Source organism: Sinocyclocheilus grahami, unplaced genomic scaffold (genome assembly GCF_001515645.1).
Source record: "Sinocyclocheilus grahami isolate Dianchi unplaced genomic scaffold, SAMN03320097.WGS_v1.1 scaffold543.1, whole genome shotgun sequence".
Classification (NCBI taxonomy): domain Eukaryota; kingdom Metazoa; phylum Chordata; class Actinopteri; order Cypriniformes; family Cyprinidae; genus Sinocyclocheilus; species Sinocyclocheilus grahami.
The window spans coordinates 545,450-573,038 of record NW_015505722.1 but is presented as its reverse complement, the minus strand read 5'-3'; the positions used below and the strand labels follow the sequence as shown (position 1 = coordinate 573,038).

At 37.6% G+C, this 27,589-nt stretch overlaps 2 protein-coding genes across 3 annotated transcripts in view; both read right to left on the bottom strand.

The window, feature by feature from the left end:
* The window catches only part of LOC107555703 (vesicular glutamate transporter 2.2), a 13,721-nt gene extending 6,181 nt beyond the window's left edge, over positions 1-7,540 (bottom strand). The window contains exons 1-7 of the mRNA XM_016238582.1: positions 7,072-7,540; positions 5,037-5,292; positions 4,663-4,781; positions 2,935-3,049; positions 1,200-1,287; positions 1,034-1,120; positions 800-942 (exon numbers count right to left, since the gene is read on the bottom strand). Of these exons, the coding sequence (XP_016094068.1) occupies positions 800-942; positions 1,034-1,120; positions 1,200-1,287; positions 2,935-3,049; positions 4,663-4,781; positions 5,037-5,292; positions 7,072-7,157 (894 nt within the window). The 5' untranslated portion in view covers positions 7,158-7,540. The remainder of the gene's footprint in view (positions 1-799; positions 943-1,033; positions 1,121-1,199; positions 1,288-2,934; positions 3,050-4,662; positions 4,782-5,036; positions 5,293-7,071) is intronic.
* A 4,085-nt stretch (positions 7,541-11,625) lies between these two features.
* ano5a (anoctamin 5a) overlaps positions 11,626-27,589 on the bottom strand; it is a 49,234-nt gene continuing 33,270 nt past the window's right edge. For both annotated transcript variants that reach the window (XM_016238576.1, XM_016238577.1), the window contains 9 exons: positions 26,035-26,109; positions 19,542-19,770; positions 19,050-19,219; positions 18,332-18,429; positions 17,990-18,120; positions 14,691-14,896; positions 14,196-14,398; positions 13,992-14,097; positions 11,626-12,643 (listed from right to left, as the gene is read on the bottom strand). In XM_016238576.1, the coding sequence (XP_016094062.1) occupies positions 12,407-12,643; positions 13,992-14,097; positions 14,196-14,398; positions 14,691-14,896; positions 17,990-18,120; positions 18,332-18,429; positions 19,050-19,219; positions 19,542-19,770; positions 26,035-26,109 (1,455 nt within the window). In that variant the 3' untranslated portion in view covers positions 11,626-12,406. The remainder of the gene's footprint in view (positions 12,644-13,991; positions 14,098-14,195; positions 14,399-14,690; positions 14,897-17,989; positions 18,121-18,331; positions 18,430-19,049; positions 19,220-19,541; positions 19,771-26,034; positions 26,110-27,589) is intronic.

Sequence of the window (27,589 nt, the reverse complement as noted above, 5' to 3'; positions counted from 1 at the left end):
GGGATCTTATTATAATATTACCGCCCCTTAATCTGTAAGTTTCCATCCACTGCGCCGTCATTGTGTTTTTGCAAGCAACAACGGTGTACCAGCTCTAATGCCATGCCGAAAGTTTGAGCAAAATTGCTTATATTGCTGCTGCCACACAGATCTAAAATAAACATGTGATTTATTTCCCAGCTGTTTACCTTCACAGACATAACCGGCTGTTTTTGCAACTCGTGTGTGTTTTTAACGTAAACTTGTCTGTGAAAGAGAACTTAGTTTAGTACTCACATGCTGTGACAGCCGCTTTCTGTCCGTGTGCTTCGGATGTGTGCGCTCAGAAAAACTTATATCAGAAGTTTAAACTCATATGGTTTAAAACACATGATCTCAGCGCGATAAACATGATAATCAGAACCAAAACAGATGTTTTAGCAGGTATGAGCTGTAAAGGCACAGCTCTATTCTGGAAAAGGGGGCGGGGAGCAGCAGCTCATTGGCATTTAAAGACACAGGCCCGAAAAACAGCGTGTTTCTGCTTCCACTCAAAATAGGCATTTTCAAAATTATATAATAAATGATCTGTGGAGTCTTTTGAGCTGAAATTTCACAGACAAATTATGGGGACACTTGAGACTTATATTACATATCGTAAAAAGGGGCATAATATGTCTCCTTTAATGGATCCTGAGCACATTAATATCTTTCAAAATGGCCTTTAAGCTAATAGACATTGACTAACACCCAGAAAACCCCGAATGTGATTTCATGGGATCTTCAGATTTGTCCAGTGAAAGCAAACTATGGAACGTACCTCATTTGCCCCCAGTAGTTTGGCACTTTCTCCAATACTCTCCTCTATGTAAGTCCTCTCTTCATCTGTAATGGTGGGATGATCTGCTGGGCTCTCATATGAAACCAGAATCCAAAACATGTACCAGACAATCCCAAAACTCCCTGTAACCCAAGGAGTGTCATGAAATCATACACCCAAAAAAGAAAAGTCTGTGATCATCTCAGAAGTTCACAGTGAAGATTATAAGCCTACCATATATATAGAAGACAGATGACCAGCCCGAGTACTGCACTAATATTCCAGCCAGCGGCATGGCCACCACAGCGCCCGCGTATGAACCTGAAACAGGGTGTTTTTACAGGTTTTATTTTGGGAATTCTGTGTTATGTGGGCGTTTAAAAAGGGAAATCGTATTTACCACAAAAAGAGGTGGTTGCTAAGCGACTTCTCTCAAGGGGCGGCGCCCATTTGCTCCAAATCCCATGGCATGCTGGGTAGGTCACACCCTGGACGCACACAGAAACATGTCAATCCATCACCTTAATCGATCAAAATAGTGTCAAATAATTGCCTTTATTGATATATTTTTGAATTACACAGTCCTGCATTGCTGAAATAACTCCAGTGCTTGTTTCTAACTGTTTTGTTTTGTTTTTGTTTGTTTTTTTTGCCAGAAAGACATGATTCCTATCTCCCTATGATGCAACTTACAACTATTTGTTCGATTCTCAGATGATTTTCACATGTATGAATAATTCTGAAGACATTATCTTATGCTGAATCCTGATTTCCACTTTTTTACACTAATTTGCAGATTGTAATGATACCTCTTTATAATACTTAGTTTTCTCAATGAGACTTTCGACGTGACTTCTTTTGTTATTTTGATAAGTGTGTGTGTGTGTGTGTGTGTGTTCACTGTGTGTGTGTGTATATATACAGTATATACTCATAATACATTATATATTTTTGAAAAATCATTATTTTGCTGAAAAAAAAACTGAACGTGATGTAAAGATTTGATAGATATTTTTAAATTAGCATCATCAGATTAGGTAATATTAGGCCTTTTTCACATCAGCAGGGCTGTGTTATGTAAATGAGATAATATATTTGTATATATGCTGTGAATTTACATTCATTATGTAATAAATTATTTCAAATCATTCATGGAATGTCTTACATGGGTCATAAAAAACAGAGAGTAATCTAACCTTTAGCAAATGAACACATACAGTGGCAATTCAAATAAGGATTAATGATCCATGCAGACTTGCACAAACGCAGTCTGATCAGATCTGATTCACCACAAACACACTAATGCCCCCTATTAAATCTTCATTAGCAGCTAATTGTCACACAATCAGTCACTGATAGACACAAATTGCTGCGGCCAGCAGAGGAGAGCACATCCACAGAGCTAATGTCAATACACACAACACAAGCTACTGTGCTTACAATAAAACCTCAAATGGCTTTTAATTCATGTACAGTCGACACTCATTGTGAACAATATAGCAGATGAGCAGCACACAGACAAAGCAGCAAGCAGCTGCTAAAACTCTTTCAGTGTTCAAGAGATGACATCACAAGCCTGTTCTCTCCTTTCAAGCTTTCATTTTTCATAGTTTGTTTGTTCTCTTCTAACCCGTCACTCCTGTGCTTTCAGTGTGTCTGTTGTACTGATGTACAGTCAGTGGGATAATGCACCTGAACGTGACGTGAGTCTGACATCACTGATGTGATGTCCTGTTAACCCTTTTTATTTTTATTATTATTATTATTAAAGGAGACAGAACAAGAAGTCACACACTGGTTGTAATGGGGCAGAGTGGGGCTATACACAGGGATGTTGTCACAAGTGCTATATACTTTTTACTTAAACTGTGTATCTTTAACATTCATCATTATCATAAAGACAAGTTTTATTTGTTTTGAACTGAGAGATGAGTCGAAATTACTGCCTAATTACTGCTAAATGGTATTATGCCACAAATGCTGTCAAACTAAACATGACCCCGTAATAATATTCCAGCATCTGGTTGCTCTGGTGGGACTGAACCTGAAATATGGTTAGTGTAAAACATCTGTTGAATTACTAATCAGCAAATGAATAAACACTACATGGATTAAAAGAGAGAACAGAGTCTTACTTCGACGAGGCCCTGTAGTACCCTGACGAACATGACACAGCCGTAGTGCACACGCGCAGCAGAGGGGATGAACATATTGAGAATCGACGTGAGCAGGATAGCAGCACCAAACACCCTGCAGATCAAAGTGTGCACAAAAGCAATTTGCTAATAGTTTCTAATGGTTTGAAATCATAGATTGGGGAGTTAAACTATATCCAATCGGCAGCAACCATACACTTGACTGATCTGTAGAGCAGATGCAAAAAAGAAAAAAAAGGAATAAATGCCAAGATCGATAGTAAATAACATTTACTGTGTAGACAATAGTAGCCGAAGGCAGCAGTGTCTAGCAGAGAAATCATTCTAAGAATGCTCAAAGGCAGGAAAACACATTTTTTATTTATTGTGTGAGATCTAATTTACATAGGCTGCAGCCATCTGTTTCAATCTGTGAAATCAAATTCATGTAAGTGAATGGAGAGCTCAACCTTCTCAAAGCCAAGATGTAAGAACACAATGTAAAACCCACATTTAACAGATGCTCAGACAGACTTGCTCCTATATATACAGGCTACTGTCTTTACTATTTAGTGTTTTTTATTTTTGCATTTGTATTTTACTATATTGTAAAATGATATTCAGTAATGTCTTCTGTAGAGCTGCTTTACAGCTTTATTGCTTAATTTATCTCATATTTGAAGAAGTCTGCATCACTGATTCTGTTATTTTCCTGATTATTACACTCTAAAAAATTTTTTAGAGTGTACTGTGAAGCTGCTTTCAAGCAGCTGTATTGTATAACGCACTATATAAATAAAGGTGATTTAACAGACTACATCTCTTGGCAATTTTGTGCAATAATACACCATTTATAACATTTTAGAATACAATTTACATAAATTGATTTATGAACCATTAATTGATCAAATATTAATATATATGGTGCATATGCATATTTATGGTGTGCATATGTAAAGTACATATATAATTACATAGACGTGTGTGTATATATATATATAGAATAGAATACGCCTTTATTGTCATTGTATTTTTCTGTATACAACGAAATTAGGAGCACTACTCCTGACTGGTGTTAGAAAAACAAACATATAACCACAGACAATAAATACTATAAGACTGTACAGTACAATTTTGCAAGTAAATACAACAAGTGACTGAGTCCTGATATTCACATTGAGCAATCCGAGTAAAGTGACCATTTATAGTATTGCACGTTGGCCTTCACGTTGATATGCACAGTACGTTTATACAAAAGTACAATTTAAATGGAATGAATGATTTAGTGACTAGAGATAGTATTTCACATTGACATATAGTGTATATTATTGCACATATATATATGCTATAGGTCTCTACTACATATCTACATACTAGGGATCTAAAAATATGAGTCTATTTCAGTCAAAGGAAGTTTTGTTGAATCAGGACGTGTCTCACAGTGAACAGAGAAAATGTGAGAAACACACAGAGTCACGTGAGGCTGTCTGCTGGTTAATGAGCTCTCCAGAGGAAAGCGTGCCTGCTCTTCTGCATTCAGGGCTCATGGCAACCAAATAAAGCACAGAAACCACATGATTTGGCCTTTAAAAAAAAGCATTCAAACTCTTGCCAAACCACTATGTAAAATAAGACATAAATAAATAAATATTTGTGATGTTTAGAAAGAAATTAAATGTAGCCTATGAAACAATTTGAATATCGAGATAAACGCGCATTGTGAATTACCTGTTAGCAGCCAGCCGTGAGCATATATATCCTCCTGGGATCTGTGTCACTATATAGCCCCAGAAAAACGAGCCGTGGATCATTCCCACCGTCTCCGGATCCCAGTTAAACTTCGCTTTCTTTGGGGGAGAGAAAAAAATGTAAAGAAAAAAAAAAAAACACGTTCACGTTAAACGCTTTGAAAGAAACATTTTGCATTTATTTTCCTCATAAAATTTAGATTTTGTATTTCTTATATATATATGTTTTTGTGAAACAGTGTATGTTGAACTGTTTTTTTTTTCTACTTCTTCATCTAAAGGACTCAGATGGTGAGATGCTCTGACTGGCAGGAGACTCGAGGGAGGAGCTTGGGCCCCGACAGGTGAGCTCACCTCTGTGATGATGATCTTGCCGCCCCGGTGAATGGTGCTGTTGTTGACCATGCCGACGATCGCGACTCCGAGGTTGCAGCGGATCCCGAACGAGATGCAGAAGCCGAGGCCGCTCATGATGGCGATGATATAGCGGCGCGGGAGCCCGAAGCACGTGCAGTCGCACAGAGGAGCTTTCTTCTGCTGGATCTGCGCGGGCCGCCCTTCCTCCGTCAGCTCTATAACCTCACCCGTTTTCTGCTTCTTCTCCATCACCCTGCGAAGATACAGCACTGCTCATTTTCTGAAACAAATGTCTCAAGGGCAGCAATTCTTTTCTTTCTTTCCAATTGTGTGTGTGTATGTGTGTGTGTGTGCGTGCGTGCGTGTGTGTGTGTGTGTGTGCATGTTTATGTGGTTTATGAGGACACAAATTTGTATAATAACATGGGTATGACATAGGTATTACAACGAGAAGGTGATTTATGATGACATTTTCAGTGTCCCCGTAATTCAAAAGGCTTATAAATAATTCAGAATGAGTTTTTTTGAAAATCTAAAAATGCAGAAAGTTTCCTGTGAGGGGTAGGTTTAGGGGTAGGGTTGGTGTAGGGCAATAGAAAATACGGTTTGTACAGTATAAAAACCATTACGCCTATGGAGAGTCCCCATAAATCATAAAAACAAACCTGTGTGTGTGTGTTTCTGGAGCGTTCTGGGGGTGTTAAACTAAAGCAAGGTAAAATAACCATAAGAACGCTTGACTGTTGGATCATCACACAAAAACGACCCTGTTACGTTCACAAAAACGTTCGTGGAACGTTATGAGTAAAAAAAAGCACACACGGAACGTTAGGGGAACGTTCTATGTTTGCTAATAGATCATACAAAATACACATCTGTTTTCTGAGAGACGACTATTATTATTATTATTATTATTTTAATTAATTAATTAAATTCATTTCATAGAGTCTGCGGAGAGGAAGTCATCAAAAATGTTTTCTTTTATTTAATAATTCAATCCATCGGCCAGTCAGCAAACGAAGAAGACAGACAGAGTTCTATTGTAATATCTCGATTCTAATCTTTTGTCACGACTTGGCAAACTGAGTTATTTGAACCGCATTGCAGCATTTTTTTTTATCGAAATACATTACAGCTTATTAATGCAGACCTGACCGTAGCTTGATATAATACAGTACGATTTTTTTTTTTCGTTGATTACATATTTTTGTGGCTGCTTCGACGGTTAAATATACGAAACACACATTAAAATATCGAAATAATCCAGTATACAAAACGAATTACATGAAAAGATATAATTTCATATTTGTTATAATGTTGTGGTTTATACGAATGATCTGATCATAGCGAAGATTTTTCTTTTCTGTGATGTGAACCGTTCTGACTCTAAGCGTTTCATAACCTCTGGCCTAAATGTAATCTATACAACACACACACACACACACACACACACACGGCTCTGAAAAATCCACAGTTTTCATAAAACACAAAGAATCTGGACGATTTTGACAAGGTAAACCGGAAAATGCTGAGATTAAGAGCTACTAAAATCATTACAGTTTGTTTTTACTTTATCGTTTAAAAATAGATACAAAAATATACCAGTAATAATAATACCAATTTATTGAAAAGGATTTATTCTTCGCTCGTCATGTCACGACTTTCTTTCGATGCATTATGAATGGATTCAGGAGCGCTGTGGGCAGAGGAGCGATCCTCGGAGGAATTCTTTCATCTCCAGATCTATACACGATCTTTAACGCGTATGGTCACTTCTATTTGCTCCTAACGAAATATGGCGAAAAGAACGCGCTACATTGCAGATTAATGAATCATCATGAATTATGTGATTTATATATATATATAGCCATGCTTATGTGGTTATCGGAGGAGGAAAAATCATTTGAATTTCAGTAGACGTGTTGCCTAAATGGTATTTTGACATGGAGATAATAAACGATTCATATTTTTGTAAAGATCATTAGTGATTTGTAATTTTTTTGTCTTATTTTCGCAAAGGAAGGGCTGATACCTGTGCATGTGTCCCAGGGTTTTCCCGGCCAGATTCCTCAATCTTTCCTTACCGGGGGCCAAAACTCGTTCCTTCATCGTATCCATCGCCAAAAACAATATTCCACTCGATATTAATAAGAAATTTTAATTTGGATTGGCTATAAAATGTTTCAGCATATTCCTCGAGTGTGGAAACCTGAGCAGTATTGTTCGACCCAGTTAAAAATGCGCTTTTATTCCTCGTAGACGACTTATAAAACACCGAGATCAGTCAATACATTAGAAGCTTGATTCACAGCCACTGAGATGTCCTTTGAAACTCCCTTTCCTGCGACTTCTGCAATTCTTCGGTTTTCCATTTTGCCGACATCTTCTCGACTATAAACGAGAATATTCCATCGGAATTCGCCTGCGGAAAAGCCCGAACCAGGAAAATGACAAAGAAAGAGCAAGAACAGAGGTCTGGCGCGAGAGCTCGTTCAGTACCGTGGACAGAGAGCGCGCGCGTCCAGCTGTTCCATGAACGCGGGTGAGCTGCGTGCGCGCTCCTCTCTTTCACTCATGAACTGCTGAAATAGCATGCACTGACATCTAGCTGTTAACTAAGAGCCACTGGCAACACACATGTATGAGTCATGTCATATTAGTCTTAGATGCACTGAGTGGTTTTATCAGGTAGGCTTTTTAAACACCCTCAAGTAATCAGCTTTCACTGGCATTGTGGGCTCTTGCGGGCCGAGACAGTATAATATAATATGCCCATTTTTACAATATGTAATATAAGTCTCTGGTGTCCCCAGAATGTGTCTGTGAAGTTTTTTGCTCAAACTTTCGCCATGGCATTAGAGCTGCTACACCGTTGTTGCTTTTCGCACTGTGGGTGGAAACTTACAGATTAAGGGGCGGACATATTATAATGAGATCCCTTTGCAACGTCTCAAGGGGAGTGAAATCAGACGCGCTCGTTTTCTCAGATGCTTGCAAAAACAGTGGGTTATGTCTGTGAAGGTAAACAGCTGGGAAATAAATCACATGTTTATTTTAGATCTGTGTGGCAGCAGCAGTATACAGTAAATAAATCAGTAAATCCATTGCTCTCTTTGTCTCCTCTGAGGCTGGGACTTTAAACAGTGTTCTGTGCTCATCTGTGATCGCCAGCTTTAGCTTTCAAAGTAAATATCAAGACAGTTAATAATGTCTTTAGTTTTACCATCAGTTCAAGACCAGAGTCGCTTGACAGACACAGTGATGATGCAGTACACAAGTCGCGGTAAAGACGGCTGACGTGCTATGATTTCTGACAGGCAGTTCACTCTCCCGTGATGTGACCCTGTTCCCCTCACACTCACACACACACACACAGGGGGCGTGTTAGAACGAGCCGTTTTAGGTAGGCGTGGCTGACTCTTAACTTTTATAAAGAATATCTCTTTGGATTTGAGACTTTAGTCTTTGCAACTTTACAGATCTTCTTTATGCACCAAGAGCTTGTAACACTCCAAAGAGAAAGGAAAAAATGAAATCGCATCATATGAACCCTTTAAGGGTAGGGCATGAAAAATGACTCTTGTGTTTTGTAATAGGAATAATGACCACAAGCGGGCGCTCAAAGACAGGTCGGCACATGCAGGAGTCAATGTCGTTTGCTTGCCCGGATCTGTTAAATTATTCATAATTATATCAAAGTTGCAATTCGTGCAGATATGTCTTTGTGTGAAATTCGTATGCTTTTCTATTTCAGCTTCTTATGTAAAATAATGTTGATTAATTTGTGGGGCAAATTAATCGTATACTACTAACAATATCAATGTCTGTATACGGTATTAAATGTTTAATGTATAAATAGTGTACACTGGAAAAAAAGATACTTTTAGATATTTATTTGCTACAGCCAAATTTATAAGTTTGGTCAAACCTTAATTTTTTTTTGTTTCATATTAATAAATACAAACATTTATTTTTGCAGACACAATTTTCACACAAAGTAAAAAGATTACTTAAAGACCACAATATTTATTCAATACATTTTTACACAGATGCCAAAATATTCCTTAATGTAGGTTAATATAATATATATTTTTGGCTTTTTATAACTTAATGTCACCATAAACAAAAGCTAAATTAGCTTTAAGTGGAAGTAGAATTTTCGCAATTTTTAAATCAATGTTTAATTTAGTCTGTAATTTTAAGTACAGACATGAATGTTCACTTAAGACCTTAATGTTTATAGTAGCCTAATGTATTGTTAATGATTCATACACATCAACATTCACCAACACTGATGTAAACCGATAATTTATTAATTGTTTTCTGTGGTTCGTGTTGGGTCAAAGCATCTCCAAAACAGCGAGTTTTGGGGTGTTCAGTGCAGTGGTTAGTACCTAGCAAAAGTGCTGCAAGAAAAGACCAGCGGAGAACTGGCATCAGGGTCCTGGGTGCCCAAGGCTCATTGATGCACATGGGAAGTGAAGCCTAGCCCGTCTAGTCCGATTACACAGAAGAGCTACTGTAGCTCGAACTGCTGAAAAACATAATGCTGGCCTCGTGTCAGAACAACACAGTGCATCAGTTTTTTTGCAAATGGGGTTTTGTAGCCGCAGACCGGTCAGAGAGCCCTCGATGACCCCTATTCACCGCTGAAAGCTCCCGCAATGTGCATGTGAGCATCAGAACTGGACCATGGAGGAATGGAAGAAGGTTGCCTGGTCTGATTTTTTTTTAGATCAGGTAGACAGCCGGATGCATGTGCATCATTTGGTGCAGAGATGGCAGCAGGATGCATGGGATGAACTGAAGGCAGGCTGGCAGAGGCGGTGTAATGCTCTGGGCAGACCTCGGGTCCTGCATTCATGTGGCTGTGGTGTTCCCTAATGGCAGTGGCAATGCACCGTGACACATTGCAGGAACGACAAAGAGTTCAAGGTGTTGCCTTGGCCTCCGAATTCATCAGATCTCAATCTGATTGAGCATCTCTGGAATGTGCTGGACCAACAAACCCGATCCAGGGAGGCCCACAACTTACAGGACTTGTCTTAAAGGATCTGCTGCTAATGTCTCGGTGTCTTGAGGAGTCCATGCCTCAATGAATCAGAGCTGTTCTGGCAGCACAAGGGAAGCCTACATAACAATACAAAGGTGGTTTTAATGCTGTCAAAGTAATGTCATAAATCACATTAAAATCATGCATGTGCAGTACTGACCCATCAGTCTTATGGACTAACGATGAAGCATACGTTGTCATATATATACAGTATATATATATATGAAATATAATTGTCCTACCCTCTCTCAAAGTGCCTGAAATTTTTACATAAGAATTCAAAGCAACGTCCACAACAATTAAAGACCAGAGAGTCTCTGTTGGATTCCATAGTTTATTTGGATGACAATAGTTTGCCTAAAGAATGAAAAACGGAGTACATTTCTTGTACATTAGCAGAACAGAAAAAAACACACTCAGATTCATATCCACATCCAAAATAACCATGCATAAAAACAGGCAAAAATCAACTTCAAACAGTGTTCGTAAAGAAAAACGCAGATAAAGGTTAAGGCATAACCGCTGATCATTCGATCACCCAGAACAGCTCTATAACTTCAACGTCTAGCTGAAATGTCAAAAAGGTCAGGTAATGTTTGACTGATAAATGGCTTTTCACCTCATAGCACAGCTCGCAGATTGTCAGCTACATAAATCAACAGTCAAATATTTTATGAATAACAGTTCTACAACCGACAAAACGGTGACTAAATTCTTCATATTTAAACCAGAGACTGAAAACAAAACATTTACAGAAAAACTTAATGATTTCCAAATTAAATATTCAAGTCACAAATAACAGCAAAACGCACATGCTAAGATTTGTCATCATCATTAGCAAATAGACATGTCAAACTGCCAGCTGTTCATGGTCCTCATTATAATTATTTGAAGTTTAAACTTTTAGTCCAATGCCAAACGAATGATCAGACTGGCATATTATAAATACAAGGGTTGTTTGTCACACATCTTGCTTCAATAACACTGAGATAAATTACTCCTCATTAAGTGCTTTGTGCGTCCTTCTGACCAGGACAACACAGTAAATGAATTGTAAAGGAAACACAAATAAACACTCAGCGTGGATTTTGCATTTAGATAAAGGCACATTAAAAAGATATTAGCTTTGCCTTTCAAATCGCCAGAGCAACTTTGGCTTTGAGAAGAGTTTGTTTCCTGTCCATCAATGTAAAGCTTTAAAGTGCAGATCACCTCTAACTATGAACACAGAGTGATAACTGCTTTATAAATAATGTGAGTGAAGATTCAACACCTCCGTCACCCAAACAGCACAGCAAGAGTGTAGTGTGCATATTTACTCATTTTTAGCATAGAACCTCTTTTTTTGCATACAATTTCCAGCAAATAAAATAAATCTAGTATTATAGGATGCTTTAAAAAAGGTGCTGCATCAAGCTATGACAGAATACTGCAAAATAATGTGAGTGGCAGTTTGTCAAATATTGTACATTTTTTATCATAAAAGAAAATACACTAAATTTACAAAAAACAAACAAAAAAAACCCACGCCAGTGTGTAATAATAATTATAAAATTCTTTGTACATGAATTCTGAACATACAGTAAATAGAAGTGTTTCATATTAAAATGTAAAGGATCCATGCATATGTCTATGATGTTAAGGCATTTTAATCTTTGGTATCTTAAAGGCATTCTAAGCAATAAAGTTTGTCGCTGAGTTCTTGTATTTTGAGTTCTTGTATTTTGATTGTGAAGGAGACACTAGTCTATGCTGGAATTCAGAGTGAATCACACAAATCCTGAAATGTCCAGTTTATATTTGACCCAGTTTGGTTTTGGGCTGAAATCTAACATTTCAACTGTCAGACTTTCACACAGTGCGTCACACAGACCATAAACAGTCTGTCCTGTATGTTTGCAGTGGCTTACAGAGACATCAACAGAGAACAATGACGTGGAAAGCGTGAGAAAACCTACAATAATTGTTCCTGAAGAGTGAAAGCGCCAATCTGCATAGACAGAAACTGAGTTACAGCTCACGTGGCTTTAGGTATATCTAAACACATGTAAAAGTTATTAGACAAACTTTCCCCTTACGTAGGCATCTCTTTGAGGTCACATGACTGAAAATGAGGGCTCTGGGAGACGTAATATGGGAGTGATTTGTCAAGGAATATCCCAAACAGTGGATGTGGTGTGAAAAGATTATCGAACATAATCAGTGAGATATGAGGAACCAGTGGCGTGTGATTTTGTGATGAGACCGAGAGGACTGGTTTGAGACATGGGCTGAGTGAAAGCTTTCAGGTGCTAGTGTCAAGGTCAGGCCTGTGTTAGCTCAGACAGTCTGAAAACACCTCCAGCTTCACTGACGTGGCGGCTGTGGCGGGACATGTGCACGGCTCGATGTTCGGACCGTTCTGGCTGAGCTGGATTTTGAGTTTTTCCAGCTCGTAGTCGTGCAGGTACTCCTGGATGAGGTAGTGCTCGCGCTTTGTACGAGCTTTCACGTCTGATGGCACGTCGGGGATCAACCACGCCACAAAGAACTTCACCACAAACACCACATGCTGGAGAGAAGAAGAGTATTAATGCAGTTTACTATTATTTCAATACTGATAACATACATTTATTAGCCATGTCAAATCAACAATCAAATTATTATAAGCTGATACATTCATAGAATGAATGAAGCAATGTGTCAGGGTGTAATATTTAATTTGAGATTTAATTAATATTTTTTCACATTACTTTTTTAAATAATTAGACTAAATTGCTATTAATTTGACAGCAGGTAACTGCCTAATGAGACCAAGCATTTTTGCTGTGATGGAATTAGAAACCAAACGGTTCAATCTCAGTGGACCCTTTCATAATGAGTGTGAACATTTGATGTACAATCATGAAGCATCTTTGCATCATGTTGGTAGATATGTTTTATTAACAGTTGCAGTCTACTAATGAATGGCAGGAGTGTATTTCACATTTCTAGTGCAAACGTTTCCCTGTAAAAACCTGTGATGCTCAGAGTGTGAATATCTGTGGTGTGAATGTCTGTCTGTGAAATATATGTTGTTTTGATTCATCGTGGTGCAAATGGACCTTAACAAATAGTTACCTGATTTTATCATTACACTTAACAATGCTACAATTAGCATATTCAAAAACTCCAGAGCTGGATCACACAATCAGCCTTGTGGAAAAGAACTGCTCAACGTAAGTGTGCAAGTGTTCAAATGTACTGAATGTGCACTTGTAGTGTACTTCAAACAACTACTTGCAGATAATATAATATTAATCAAATTAAAGACCACTTAAGTGTACTTTACTATGACTGTCTCTTAACACACTTAAGTTCAATTTTAAAACATTCACTTTGTAAAAATCATTTATCATGCTTTCAGGAACACTTATTTTGTCATGTTGATAAAGCACACGTGAACTTGATTATAATTTTAACTGTACTGCGTTATTTGATTACATTTAAAGTTACCATATTTTAAATGTACTAAATTAGAACTAGCATTACAAATGTGTAATTACAAATAAGTTTAAATATATGACATAAAAAGTCAACAGAAATTATATTTAAGTATGTTTTGGTTCCCCATAAAGGCTCGTCAGTATATTCAACCATATTTCAAAGACAATAGAAGTGAAAATACATATAAAGATGTCTGCCATACTTAAGAGGGTCAAGTTCAGCTAAATGCATTTATTTGAAATTTAAACCATAATTACATTTATGCAATTAACATGCAGATAAGTGTCTGGAAACATTACATTCAGTTTGCAATTAAGTATATTTTATTATTCTAACCCTAAGTTTTTTATTTCCATGATAAGTACTCTTTTTAAAAGCATGCAAAAGTGTAGTTATTTGTGACACAGGAAAGAAGACAGTTTAAGAGCTCATACCTCCATAATGATGATAAAGGCTAATTTGGCAGCGAGAATGTGCCAGAACTGCATGGTGTGAGTGTACTGTTTCTCGTGTCCTGGAGGGTAGCGGTAGTCACGGTACCTACAGCATCCACACAGCATTCATGTTTATGACACGCTTCTCAGCGTTAGCACAAATCTATCAATAAAGAGATACAGCACAAGCATACACAACAGTACCTGCAGGTGGTGATGTTGGAGCTGTAGAACCAATCCGGGTTCTCGCCCTCCTCTGGACGGTTTTCCACTGGGATCTCGGAGATGTTGAAGATGGAAAGGCTGTTGTTGATGTATCCTTCCATCGTGCTCTCAGTACCCAGGTGATACGCGTACTTATACACCAGCCGAGGGATCATGTCAGACGTGAATGAGACAATGAAAGCCTGAAGGACAAATAAAATACATTTAATGCTGTTACATGACCTACTTTGATATTTCTGTTCACGGTATGCTTCATTACCAGTTTATAAGCAAAGAAAGTTGACGACAGGCTATATGCAAAATAATATAATCAAGATGTAGATGTACCAATGATTCCTTTTAGCTGGCTCTTGTTAATGAATCAGTCAAAATTACTCACTGATCCATCAGTTTGAATCGTTCAACCAACTCTGATGTAGTCAAAGTGGATCCTGACTCATTATAACTTTTGAGTTTAATCTCATACAGACTCACATTCGTGACCACTGAGAAAACGGCAATCATGTTGAGGATCTCGTCCCACGCGCCAATGCTGTGCGCTTTGGCTGCCACGGGCCGGCGGAACTGAGTGGTGAATTTCCAGGCGTCCACTCGCACTTCCAAGATATTATTCATCAGAGCCAGCAGAGGAGCCAGCGGGAAAGAAGCCACAAACAGGGTGATGAAGCCAAACTGGATAACTGCAAAACAAAGATGAGATGAAATGTTTCTCCACATAAAGATGAGCTACAGCACCATCTGTCTGTAAAACTGAGTTATTGGAGGCTGAAAGTTTGTTCATATAGAAGTTGCAGGTGTATGAAGCCCCAGACATGACAAGTGGGAAAGAAAAAAATTATATCATGGCCACAAATTTACAATATGTTCCCATGACTTATTGATACACCAGCACGATATACTAATTAATTCCCTTGTTTTAAGTAAATCATGCACACGTTTCACTAATTCGTTACCTCATTTCAGTGAATTTGTGCATATGTTTACTAGTCTCAGCTTCAGACGTCACGCTCACCGACTGTAGGCTGAACGTCTGACGTATATGACACACAAAATTGGAAACACTTTCAAAGTCGTCATCTGATTGGTTGAATTCTACAGGATTTCCGGGAGACGTGTGTCGTGTTCTGGAAACAAAGATGCCGTGACGCCAAAGCCCCTCATGTTAGAAGAAAGCTGTCGTGTTTACAACTGTGACGATGAGCGCTTATCAGGATCAACTGAAGGCTGGATTTTCAAAAGTATGTGAAATATTTAAAGTTCACGGCATAGAATCTTTAGAATAGGGATGCACCGATAGGATTTTTTGGGGCCGATACCGATACCGATTTTAACGAACACTTATTGGCCGATTCTGATATTTGTCACTTCCTCTCTTATTTGAAATTTTGGCATCAAAATAGATAGTATTTTGATCATGTTTTAAATCAGCAAAGTTCAAAAACACCTGCATTAAATTATACTAGCAGTTTTATTGCTGCATCATCAAATAATTTCTAATGAACATGGATTGCATCCATTTAACATTCAGCAGGCCTACATAAATACAACAGAACAAAGATACATATTAAATTAACAGTGCTTTTTAGGTAGGTTTAACAGTTTTCAGGTACAGAAATAAAGTAAACAAATGTAAAATAACACTTCACTGTATAAATTAAATACATATTAATCCTTCTTTATTGTAACAGACTTTATTATGTTTAATCTTCTATTTAGTTTTTGTATACATTTTAATATTTTTTGTAAGTTTAAATATGTATGAGATCTCCTTTACTAAGGCGGGACTCTAATTTTGATGGGTTTTCTAGTCTATGGAGCAGTTATGGGTAATGAAAGCACGCAGTTCTTCGGATTTAAAGTTTGTCAGTTTATTAAGCACCCACCGAAAAGATCTGAGATCTGTATATATTTGTTTACTGTTAGTTGTAATAAGTGTTTTGTGTAATTTGCTGTGTGTTGATGATAATGCAACTGAGAGAGAGAGAGTTTAATGTGCACTTCTCGTGCTGTGTTTTGTTGAACTCTTATGGTGATATTTTTGGAGTGAAAAAAGACGCAATAAACTTAATAAAACATCAGTAAAGTTTTGGTCATCATTCAGATGAGGTCCGCTACACTGATGAAAGTTACAAGTTATTTAGTCAAGAATAGTGTGCGATCTTTTGTCTTTTGGTATTTGATTAGCATTAAAGTGCAGACAGCAGCGCTAGGATTATGCAACAGACATTATTCAGCTCAGTGCCTTCACACAGTTAATTAATAAACCATCGGTTTGTTATATCGCCCTTTTTCCTTATATAGCCGCTATGCCGATGGTTGTAAATTGAGGAAAAATCGGCCGATAAATATCGGCGGCCGATACATCGGTGCATCCCCTACTTTAGAATATGTCCAAGAGTTTTACACATCGGTGTGTTATTGTGGGGACATTTCCACGCCCCTAAACATGACGCGGCACAAAACGAAACGTGATTGGTTGCTTTACCTGTCAGTCATATGACCTCTCGGGCGGTCCTTGCTATTCAAAGCGGCCAAGGTTCCCAGTCCTTCTGCCGTCAGTCTAACGCGAGACTAATGTTTTACTAACTTCCCTCTGCAATTACATAAACCCCGTCCTTTTTTTGCGTCGTGAGAAAAGACCTCTATTGCTGCTGTTATGAAACAAGTTATGACAGGACTGTAACGAGGATGTAGCCTGTTCACAAAGAGGCTGTAATTGGCTATTCACAATTCATACAACGAACAGAACCGATTAGTACATCGTGCACATGATGTACTTAAAACAAGGTAACAAATTAGTAAGTCATGCTCACGATTTCCTTAAAAGGAGGTAATGAATCAATAAGTCGTGGGAACTAATTGTTAATTTGTGGCCATGATATATATATTTTTTCCCTGCATGTCATGTCTGGGGCTCCGTATTGGTGAGTTAAAGTAAATCAGTGAAGCTGAAGTGAAGCTACTTTGAAACTGTAGTCATTACAAGCTATTTATGATTTAAAGTAGTTAAGCTACATTAAAAATACTTATTATGAAGTAATTAGCAACACTAAACGTTTTACAAGACTAACAACTAAGATTAAACAAAATTAACAAAATGCCAATTGATCAGCTGACATCTTTCCAAAAAACGTGCAATAGACAAAAAGTCCATAAAACTTTGAAAACTAAGACCAGTGCATGCCACTGCAAAGACCGCAAGTTCATCCCTCACAGCCTTTTCTTCTATGGCATCGACCCAGACCTAAGTCTAGAGCAGATCATAACTTACTTTAACGTCTGAGCAGTATTAATTGGGCACAAACACAACAAGGATCTCAATTAGGGTGACAGATTGAAATTTGAACCAGAGCTTTCAATTGAAAAAAATTATTTCAAAATGAAAAAAAAATTTGCTCAATATTTGCTGAGAAAAGCCCTTGAATGAAGCGATGTAAAGGGTTTGTACAGTCAGCCATTTCTTTTTAAATTGCAAAATAATAAGCCCTGATAGGGTGATCAGGACCGCAGCTCAAAGCCGGCTCATTACACAGCAACATGTAACAAATAAATGGGCATGAAATATTGATTTGACCTGAAATTATTAGCTTTCCTGTAGAAACCACAAAAAGATCAAGTACAAAGTATTCCAGAGAGCCGTGTAATAATTTAAAATACTATATTGATTTTAATTTTTATATATACTACCTGTTATATATCATATGTTATATATTCTATGATGATGTAGTTATATATTTTTCAGCACAGATATACTGTAGCTGCCGGACACTCACCCATCTCCAGGTACTCGTAGAAGAGGCCGAGCTGACTGAAGGTCTGCAGGTCATGATCCTGCTCCCAGCGGCTGTACAGACTCTCCGGATGATTACGAGCGCTTCTGCTCACCCACCAGTTACGCAGCCAGCTACACACAGACAGAGAGATATATAAAACACCACCCACTAACAATACATACACAACACATGAACATGCACAGGAACACATCTTAAGTGGATCTGAATCATTAATATTCTCGGTGTACTATCATCAAAGCAGGCACAACATTAAGAATATACCCTGGTCATGCAACAGATAACGAGAGTCTTGTGTGATTACGTCATGTCATGTGGACTTACGGGACGAGAGCTTCCTGTATGTTCCCCCACACCTGTTTACCCACCATCACGATCACTAACTGAGTGGTTAACTCGATCAAACAGCCGCCTGGCTCGCACTGCAAACACAATTATGATGTTCAGAAATAAACAATACTTAAAGGTGCTGTATGTAGGATTGACACCATGTGGTTGAACTAGGTATTGCAGTCCAAATTCAACATATTGGAGAGGGTTTTTTTCACCCGGCCCCTCCTCCTCAGACTTGATGCACACACAGGTTGCCAGATTGACGACACCAACAGGAACGAGCGCACTTGACGATGAATGAAATACGCTGTTTTCCGCCAACTGGCAACCCGGAAATACAATTGGGTAAACCCGCAGTGGGCGGAGTCACACAGACCAAAACAAAGACAGACATTCCGACACGGAACGCACATTTTCAAAGGAGAATAACTGACTGTAGCATTGTTTTTCAGAAAAGCAAGTATGTTAACTTAGCATGCTTCTTAAATATCTGCAAACATATGGTATTTTTATGCTTTAGTACAGTCAAAAACGTACATACAGCACCTTTAAAACTGATCTACTAATGAGTATAATATTAAACGATGATATACATTTTCCTTAATGTATTTAATATTATCCTTAAACTCTATACTCGATTAATACAGTAAAATAATGGCATGAGGAAAACTGTAAAACTTTAATCAGGCTCATGGGATCTCGGGTCTACCTCTTCATTTCTCCACTTGCCGAACATGTAGGCATAGTCTCCAGGGTAACCCACAAACTTGCCCTTGAAAAAGGCGACGTAGAAGCAAGAGGAATAGTAGTTGACAAACTGGAAGAGGAACATCTTCACCGTTAACTTGTTCTCGTACTCCACATGGGTTTTGGGTACCTCTGTGGACAGAAGAAGAAGTGAATAAAAATCAGCGCACAAAAATCCTTACATTATGGAAATACTTTATTAATTGAACAATATCCAATTGTTTCTCTTTTTGTTTATTACAAGCTATAGAACACAAAATGAATTGACTGGAACAAATCAGAATGATCCGTTCACAAATCGGAAATTAGAAAGTGCCAAGGTCAAATAACCTTATGTAGTTTTTTTAGTTATTGTGTTTATTGAAAAGTTACATCACTTTAAATTTTAAATATTTTTTAAGGTTTTAGGTGGGAAAAAGAGGCTGGGAGTCCCATATACTTTCTAAAGACTCACCCATATCAGTGATCTTTATGGCTACACGCTCATACAGGAAGTTGAGAATCATGATGATGACAAAGTTGATGCAGGAAGCCGTGACGGATGTGGCGAACTGCGGCGTGATGAGGGTTCCCACCACATCCAGCTTATTGGTGGGGCTGTCCTTCATGATGCTGGCAAACGCCGCAAACACCGCCAGACGGTACGCAATCACACCGATTATACAGGCGATAATCAGAGAGATCTAGGTTTTGGAGTGAGAGAGGTACACATCATACACACACACACACAACAACTCACTCACCGCAATTAGTATTACTACTCAATTATCCATGCAAAAATATTGTTAAAAAAGAAAAACAAAACTATGAACATGCAGTGCTTACTAGAACACGTCAAAACAGTCAAATGCTACATGATGCTGGTAAAAACATGCATCCTCAGGCAAAATGTTCTACAGCAAACATCAGATACTGATTTAACTTACTTACTTACTGATGTGTGATTCGGTGTCCATACAGTCCAGCAACTTATTAACATTCAATATTAAGTTTTACGCAAATCACACCGATTATACAGGCGATAATCAGAGAGATCTAGGTTTTGGAGTGAGAGAGGTACACATCATACACACACACACAACAACTCACTCACCGCAATTAGTATTACTACTCAATTATCCATGCAAAAATATTGTTAAAAAAGAAAAACAAAACTATGAACATGCAGTGCTTACTAGAACACGTCAAAACAGTCAAATGCTACATGATGCTGGTAAAAACATGCATCCTCAGGCAAAATGTTCTACAGCAAACATCAGATACTGATTTAACTTACTTACTTACTGATGTGTGATTCGGTGTCCATACAGTCCAGCAACTTATTAACATTCAATATTAAGTTTTACGCAGATTATGCAATAATCTATCTGCTATACAGTATAATATGTGTATATTAGCTCTGTTCCAAAACTATAGGTGCGTCCCAATTCACATACTTGTGCACTATTCTATGTCATTATTTAGTATGAATAGTGTGTATACATTAAATTATCAAAAAGAAAAAGTGCATTTTAAATTCCTGGAACATACACTTAAATAACCAAAAAAATAAAAATGTGTACACTTGGACACTTCATGCACTCAACTGTCACAGCTTTACTTACATAATGGAGGGGTGACAAAATAACCTTATATAATTCAAACACTAGATACATAGTGTACAGTGTGTAATTTGGGACACAATTATTATTAGAATCTATACTACCAATATAGGCAGCATCCAAACTACAGTGGAACCTTAAGTTCCTAATTTGGACCACTGCACAAAGGCAGACAATAAATACAACATAATATATCATTTAATACCCAACATTATACAAAAAGCGCTCCTCACGCAAAGTTTGCAGGAGATTTGATTTAGATCTGATTTCAAATGTATTTGATATTAGCATATTGCTAAGCTAACAACTCTAATATGCATGAAAGTACATAGCAAGCGCAAATATTAAGTAAACAGTCTACAGCTACATCATTTTCTAGATATATTTCAGTATTAAATAGCATACTTGTATATGATGTCTTAAACTGTCATATGCAGGCAGCTCACTAGCCGTTGGAACAGAGCTAATATATTCAGTGGGGTTCAAAAATCTGAGACCACTAGTGAAAATGCTTCTGTACATTCTGTAATGAGTGAAGGGTTTTATTTTAAAAAGTATTTGGTGTCTCCCTTTTGCTTTAATGACTCAAGCTAAACAAAACCTCAAGTTATCCAGCATGACTTTAAAATGCTTCAAAGAGCATTAAACACATTTGCTTATTTGATTATTGAAGAAAGGTGCAGATTCTTAAATATTTCTTGTTCAATGTGATAACATGTCTTATGTTTAAAAACTGAATACATCCAAATTTCCAAGTTAAATTCAATTTTGAATCCCAGTTTTTCAATGTTGTTTAGGACTTTTGGACCCCACTGTATTTTTGTACATCCCTGACATTATGTGCTAATATAAAAAGGCACTTATAACAATTTGACACAATTTGTACTGTATATATATATATATATAAAATATTGTTAAAAAAGAAAAACAAAACTATGAACATGCAGTGCTTACTAGAACACGTCAAAACAGTCAAATGCTACATGATGCTGGTAAAAACATGCATCCTCAGGCAAAATGTTCTACAGCAAACATCAGATACTGATTTAACTTACTTACTTACTGATGTGCGATTCGGTGTCCATACAGTCCAGCAACTTATTAACATTCAATATTAAGTCTTATGCAGATTATGCAATAATCTATCTGCTATACAGTATAGTATATGTGTATATTAGCTCTGTTCCAAAACTATAGGTGCGTCCCAATTCACATACTTATGCACTATGTAATTTATTTAGTATGAATAGTGTGTATACATTAAATTATCCAAAAAAAAATGTTTCTTTCATTTCAAATTCCTGGAACATACACTTAAATAACCAAAAAAAAAAATTAAAATGTGTACACTTGGACACTTCATGCACTCAACTGTCACAGCTTTACTTACATAATGGAGGGGTGACAAAATAACCTTATATAATTCAAACACTAGATACATAGTGTACAGTGTGTAATTTGGGACACAATTATTATTAGAATCTATACTACCAATATAGGCAGCATCCAAACTACAGTGGAACCTCTTAAGTTCCTAATTTGGACCACTGCACAAAGGCAGACAATAAATACAACATAATATATAATTTAATACCCAACATTATACAAAAAGCGCTCCTCACGCAAAGTTTGCAGGAGATTTGATTTACATCTGATTTCAAATGTATTTGATATTAGCATATTGCTAAGCTAACAACTCTAATAAGTATGAAGTACATAGCAAGCGCAAATATTAAGTAAACAGTCTACAGCTACATAATTTTCAAGATATATTTCAGTATTAAATAACATACTTGTATATGATGTCTTAAACTGTCATATGCAGGCAGCTCACTAACCGTTGGAACAGAGCTAATATATTCAGTGGGGTTAAAAAATCTGAGACCACTAGTGAAAATGCTTCTGTACATTCTGTAATGAGTGAAGGGTTTTATTTTAAAAAGTATTTGGTGTCTCCCTTTTGCTTTATTGACTCAAGCTAAACAAAACCTCAAGTTATCCAGCATGACTTTAAAATGCTTCAAAGAGCATTAAACACATTTGCTTATTTGATTATTGACGAAAGGTGCAGATTCTTAAATATTTCTTGTTCAATGTATAACATGTCTTATGTTTAAAAACTGAATACATCCAAATTTCCAAGTTAAATTAAATTTTGAATCCCAGTTTTTCAATGTTGTTTAGGACTTTTGGACCCCACTGTATTTTTGTACATCCCTGACATTATGTGCTAATATAAAAAGGCACTTATAACAATTTGACACAATTTGTACTGTATATATATATATATATATATAAATATATATATATAAGAAAAAATTAAATGAAAAAATGTAATTATTAGTTTGCCAAAAGTAGCAGATGGTTTTGATGCTCACCCAGAAGAGGACGGTGGCCCCGGACAGTACTGAACGAGCACACTTGCTTGTTAGAGGTAAATAAGGCTCCATCTCCTACACAGCAAGCAAGCAAAGCAGGGATCATGAGCAACCACCACCACACACCTGGCACAGGAGCCCTAAACTAGCACTGTACTAGTGCTGTCAGTGGCTCTCTACGAGGACTCTTCCCGTTTCCAATGAGTCATCTGCCATCTCTACAGTAAAGATTAATTCTACAACTACAGTCTTTCAAAGCTGCGATCACACTGCAAGCAGGCTGCTAATGCTACACACACTCTTACACACACACAGAAACCGATCTACAGTATTGTCGTCTTGTGCCTGCCTTACCCACAAAACAACAGTGGCCCAGCACAGGATAAACCTGCCTGCTTTATCAGCTGGGCTCTGGTCTAGAACCCACTCCGGTTCCTACACAATACGAACAAAACCAAACAAACACGCAGATTATCTAGTTTCTCAGTTGGCTGGTGGATAAACGAACCTTCACTACCAACTCACCTTCCGTTTGTGAAATCACAACACCTGACTCTGTCACTTCATATTCTGCCCATTTTCTGTCAAATTAATATATTATTAGGACCTCAAGAGTTTTACAAACCTAATATACTAATATGATGGTTTGAAATTTGATTGAATATGACTTTTGAAAATGAACACTAGGTTCTTCAGATTTGTCACTCAAGGTGATGATACATGGGGCAACTTTTCTGAGCAATGTTGCTTGGGCACTTTCCCATTGAGAATGGGCAACTGAATACTTTAGATCGGTCGTGGGCCCTGTGTCTCACCTGGTTGTCCGTTGACGGCAACATTGCTCAAAAAGTTGCCCCGTGTATCATCACCTTTATGGGCCGTTCACACAGAACGAATCGCTGCATCTAAAAACCTGAGACTTCTGATTGGTCCACTGTTTTGGAACTGACACTGATGAGGGGCGCTGCGTGCAAAAATTGAAATTCTCGACCTAATTATGTGGTGCTCATGTGCAAGAAGATGCAAAAGAAACAAGACGCGAGCACAATGGTCATACACGTCCGTCTAGCTTGTGTTTACGTAGAAAAACAATGGAAAAGTAGCGCATTGGAATGGAAAAACACATTCTGTGTGAACAGCCCCCGACTCTTTCCACGTTTAATGAACTAGTGTATGCGGCATTCACTACGTTCAGCTAATAAACACTGAAATTATGTCTTTCCAGACACTTTCTTGAAGATTAAAAACATTATAAACATTCAATTGTAAATTGTAATTCTGAATATAATAGCATTCCATAATGGCTTGTTTCTGCCACGTGATAAAAAACATCAAAAAGGTAATTGCAACTTTTTATCTCACAATTTGGACTTTTTTTCATGCAATTCTGAAAAAAAGTCAGATCTGTCATTTAAAAAATTGCAATTCCTTTTTGATTTTTTATTCCATGGCAGAAACAGGCTTCCATAAAATTCTGATATTTGCATTATTATTATATTCTGAAAATGTTCCTATAATTCTGTATCTAGCTGTTATATTTCTCTACTGGAAGCTTATGTACGAGGCAATGAAAGTCTGATTTCAATGAAGTCAATGTCTTTGATTGAGAGGCTGATCTGGGATCAGTTTTCTCTGAATATCCTGATGAGTATAATTATGAATGAAAGTCAAAGTTCTTCTACACTGAGACAAGCATGTTGAGGATGTGTTGAAGTGAGACCTGGAGAGCATTCCCAGAGGAGTGACTTTCAGAGAGCCCACCAGCATGGCCAGAGACATCCCTGGAGCTTCCCGCTCGATCACCTCTTTAGTGGCCTGGACAGACAGACAGGACGACAGAGAGAAAGAAAAAGGACAAATTATGTCTCTTTAATATGTCAAATATGTCTAGACCGGCTGAGATTAAATGAAGGAGTCTCAAACAGTGGTCAAATGTGCCAAGATACCAAAGATTGCAATCAAAAACCAGAGATCTCAAATATGAACTGAAACATTTTTCATGAAATGATCTGAGCTGTTATCCACATTAGAGCATCACTTATTGTATGTCAACAACTGTCTTATATGTCTGTTTTTAATTCTCTTGAGACAAAGTTAATAATTTATATATTTCATGAAATGAAACATTACTAAGAACATTATGTCTTCTGAGCTATTGAAGAGCAACCTCTGAGCAATACCGTGTTCCTCTTGGAGAGAAGCTTCACGGGAATGTCACAGATCAACAGGGGCTGGTCACATTAAAACCCTGGGTGATCCTACAGTATCACTCACTGCACAAAATAATCATCTGTGTGTCTCTGTGTGTGTGTGTTCTTTGTCCTTGAGTGACACTTCAAACATCATTAGAGGGATAGAGGGAGAAGAACGAGGGAAAACATCAAAGGAGGAGTATTGATGAGACTCATGGGTCGAGAGAGAGAGTCCCAGAGTTTCCCTTTGCTGAGAAATATAGTGGAGTCAAAAATCTGAGACCACTAGTGAAAATGCTTCTGTACATTCTGTAATGAGTGAAGGGTTTTATTTTAAAAAGTATTTGGTGTCTCCCTTTTGCTTTATTGACTCAAGCTAAACAAAACCTCAAGTTATCCAGCATGACTTTAAAATGCTTCAAAGAGCATTAAACACATTTGCTTATTTGATTATTGACGAAAGGTGCAGATTCTTAAATATTTCTTGTTCAATGTATAACATGTCTTATGTTTAAAAACTGAATACATCCAAATTTCCAAGTTAAATTAAATTTTGAATCCCAGTTTTTCAATGTTGTTTAGGACTTTTGGACCCCACTGTATTTTTGTACATCCCTGACATTATGTGCTAATATAAAAAGGCACTTATAACAATTTGACACAATTTGTACTGTATATATATATATATATATATAAATATATATATATAAGAAAAAATTAAATGAAAAAATGTAATTATTAGTTTGCCAAAAGTAGCAGATGGTTTTGATGCTCACCCAGAAGAGGACGGTGGCCCCGGACAGTACTGAACGAGCACACTTGCTTGTTAGAGGTAAATAAGGCTCCATCTCCTACACAGCAAGCAAGCAAAGCAGGGATCATGAGCAACCACCACCACACACCTGGCACAGGAGCCCTAAACTAGCACTGTACTAGTGCTGTCAGTGGCTCTCTACGAGGACTCTTCCCGTTTCCAATGAGTCATCTGCCATCTCTACAGTAAAGATTAATTCTACAACTACAGTCTTTCAAAGCTGCGATCACACTGCAAGCAGGCTGCTAATGCTACACACACTCTTACACACACACAGAAACCGATCTACAGTATTGTCGTCCTGTGCCTGCCTTACCCACAAAACAACAGTGGCCCAGCACAGGATAAACCTGCCTGCTTTATCAGCTGGGCTCTGGTCTAGAACCCACTCCGGTTCCTACACAATACGAACAAAGCCAAACAAACACGCAGATTATCTAGTTTCTCAGTTGGCTGGTGGATAAACGAACCTTCACTACCAACTCACCTTCCGTTTGTGAAATCACAACACCTGACTCTGTCACTTCATATTCTGCCCATTTTCTGTCAAATTAATATATTATTAGGACCTCAAGAGTTTTACAAACCTAATATACTAATATGATGGTTTGAAATTTGATTGAATATGACTTTTGAAAATGAACACTAGGTTCTTCAGATTTGTCACTCAAGGTGATGATACACGGGGCAACTTTTTTGAGCAATGTTGCTTGGGCACTTTCCCATTGAGAATGGGCAACTGAATACTTTAGATCGGTCGTGGGCCCTGTGTCTCACCTGGTTGTCCGTTGACGGCAACATTGCTCAAAAAGTTGCCCCGTGTATCATCACCTTTATGGGCCGTTCACACAGAACGAATCGCTGCATCTAAAAACCTGAGACTTCTGATTGGTCCACTGTTTTGGAACTGACACTGATGAGGGGCGCTGCGTGCAAAAATTGAAATTCTCGACCTAATTATGTGGTGCTCATGTGCAAGAAGATGCAAAAGAAACAAGACGCGAGCACAATGGTCATACACGTCCGTCTAGCTTGTGTTTACGTAGAAAAACAATGGAAAAGTAGCGCATTGGAATGGAAAAACACATTCTGTGTGAACAGCCCCCGACTATTTCCACGTTTAATGAACTAGTGTATGCGGCATTCACTACGTTCAGCTAATAAACACTGAAATTATGTCTTTCCAGACACTTTCTTGAAGATTAAAAACATTATAAACATTCAGTTTATTCAGTCTGGTTCTCATGAAAGCACCTGGAGATTTGGTTTGGTTCTCACACTGCACATATATGTGACCTATTAAATATAACTATTACAAATAATCATAGTAATAAGAATATTATTGCACTTTATTTATTTAGTTTTTAAAAAAATCTAATAATAAACAAAATAAAGTGTGATAATACTATTATATTTTAAAATAAAAAGTGAGTATTACCGTATTGGCCCAAATATAAGACGACCCTGATTATAAGATGACCCCCCCCCCCCCCCCACCCCCCACCCCCCCAACGCCT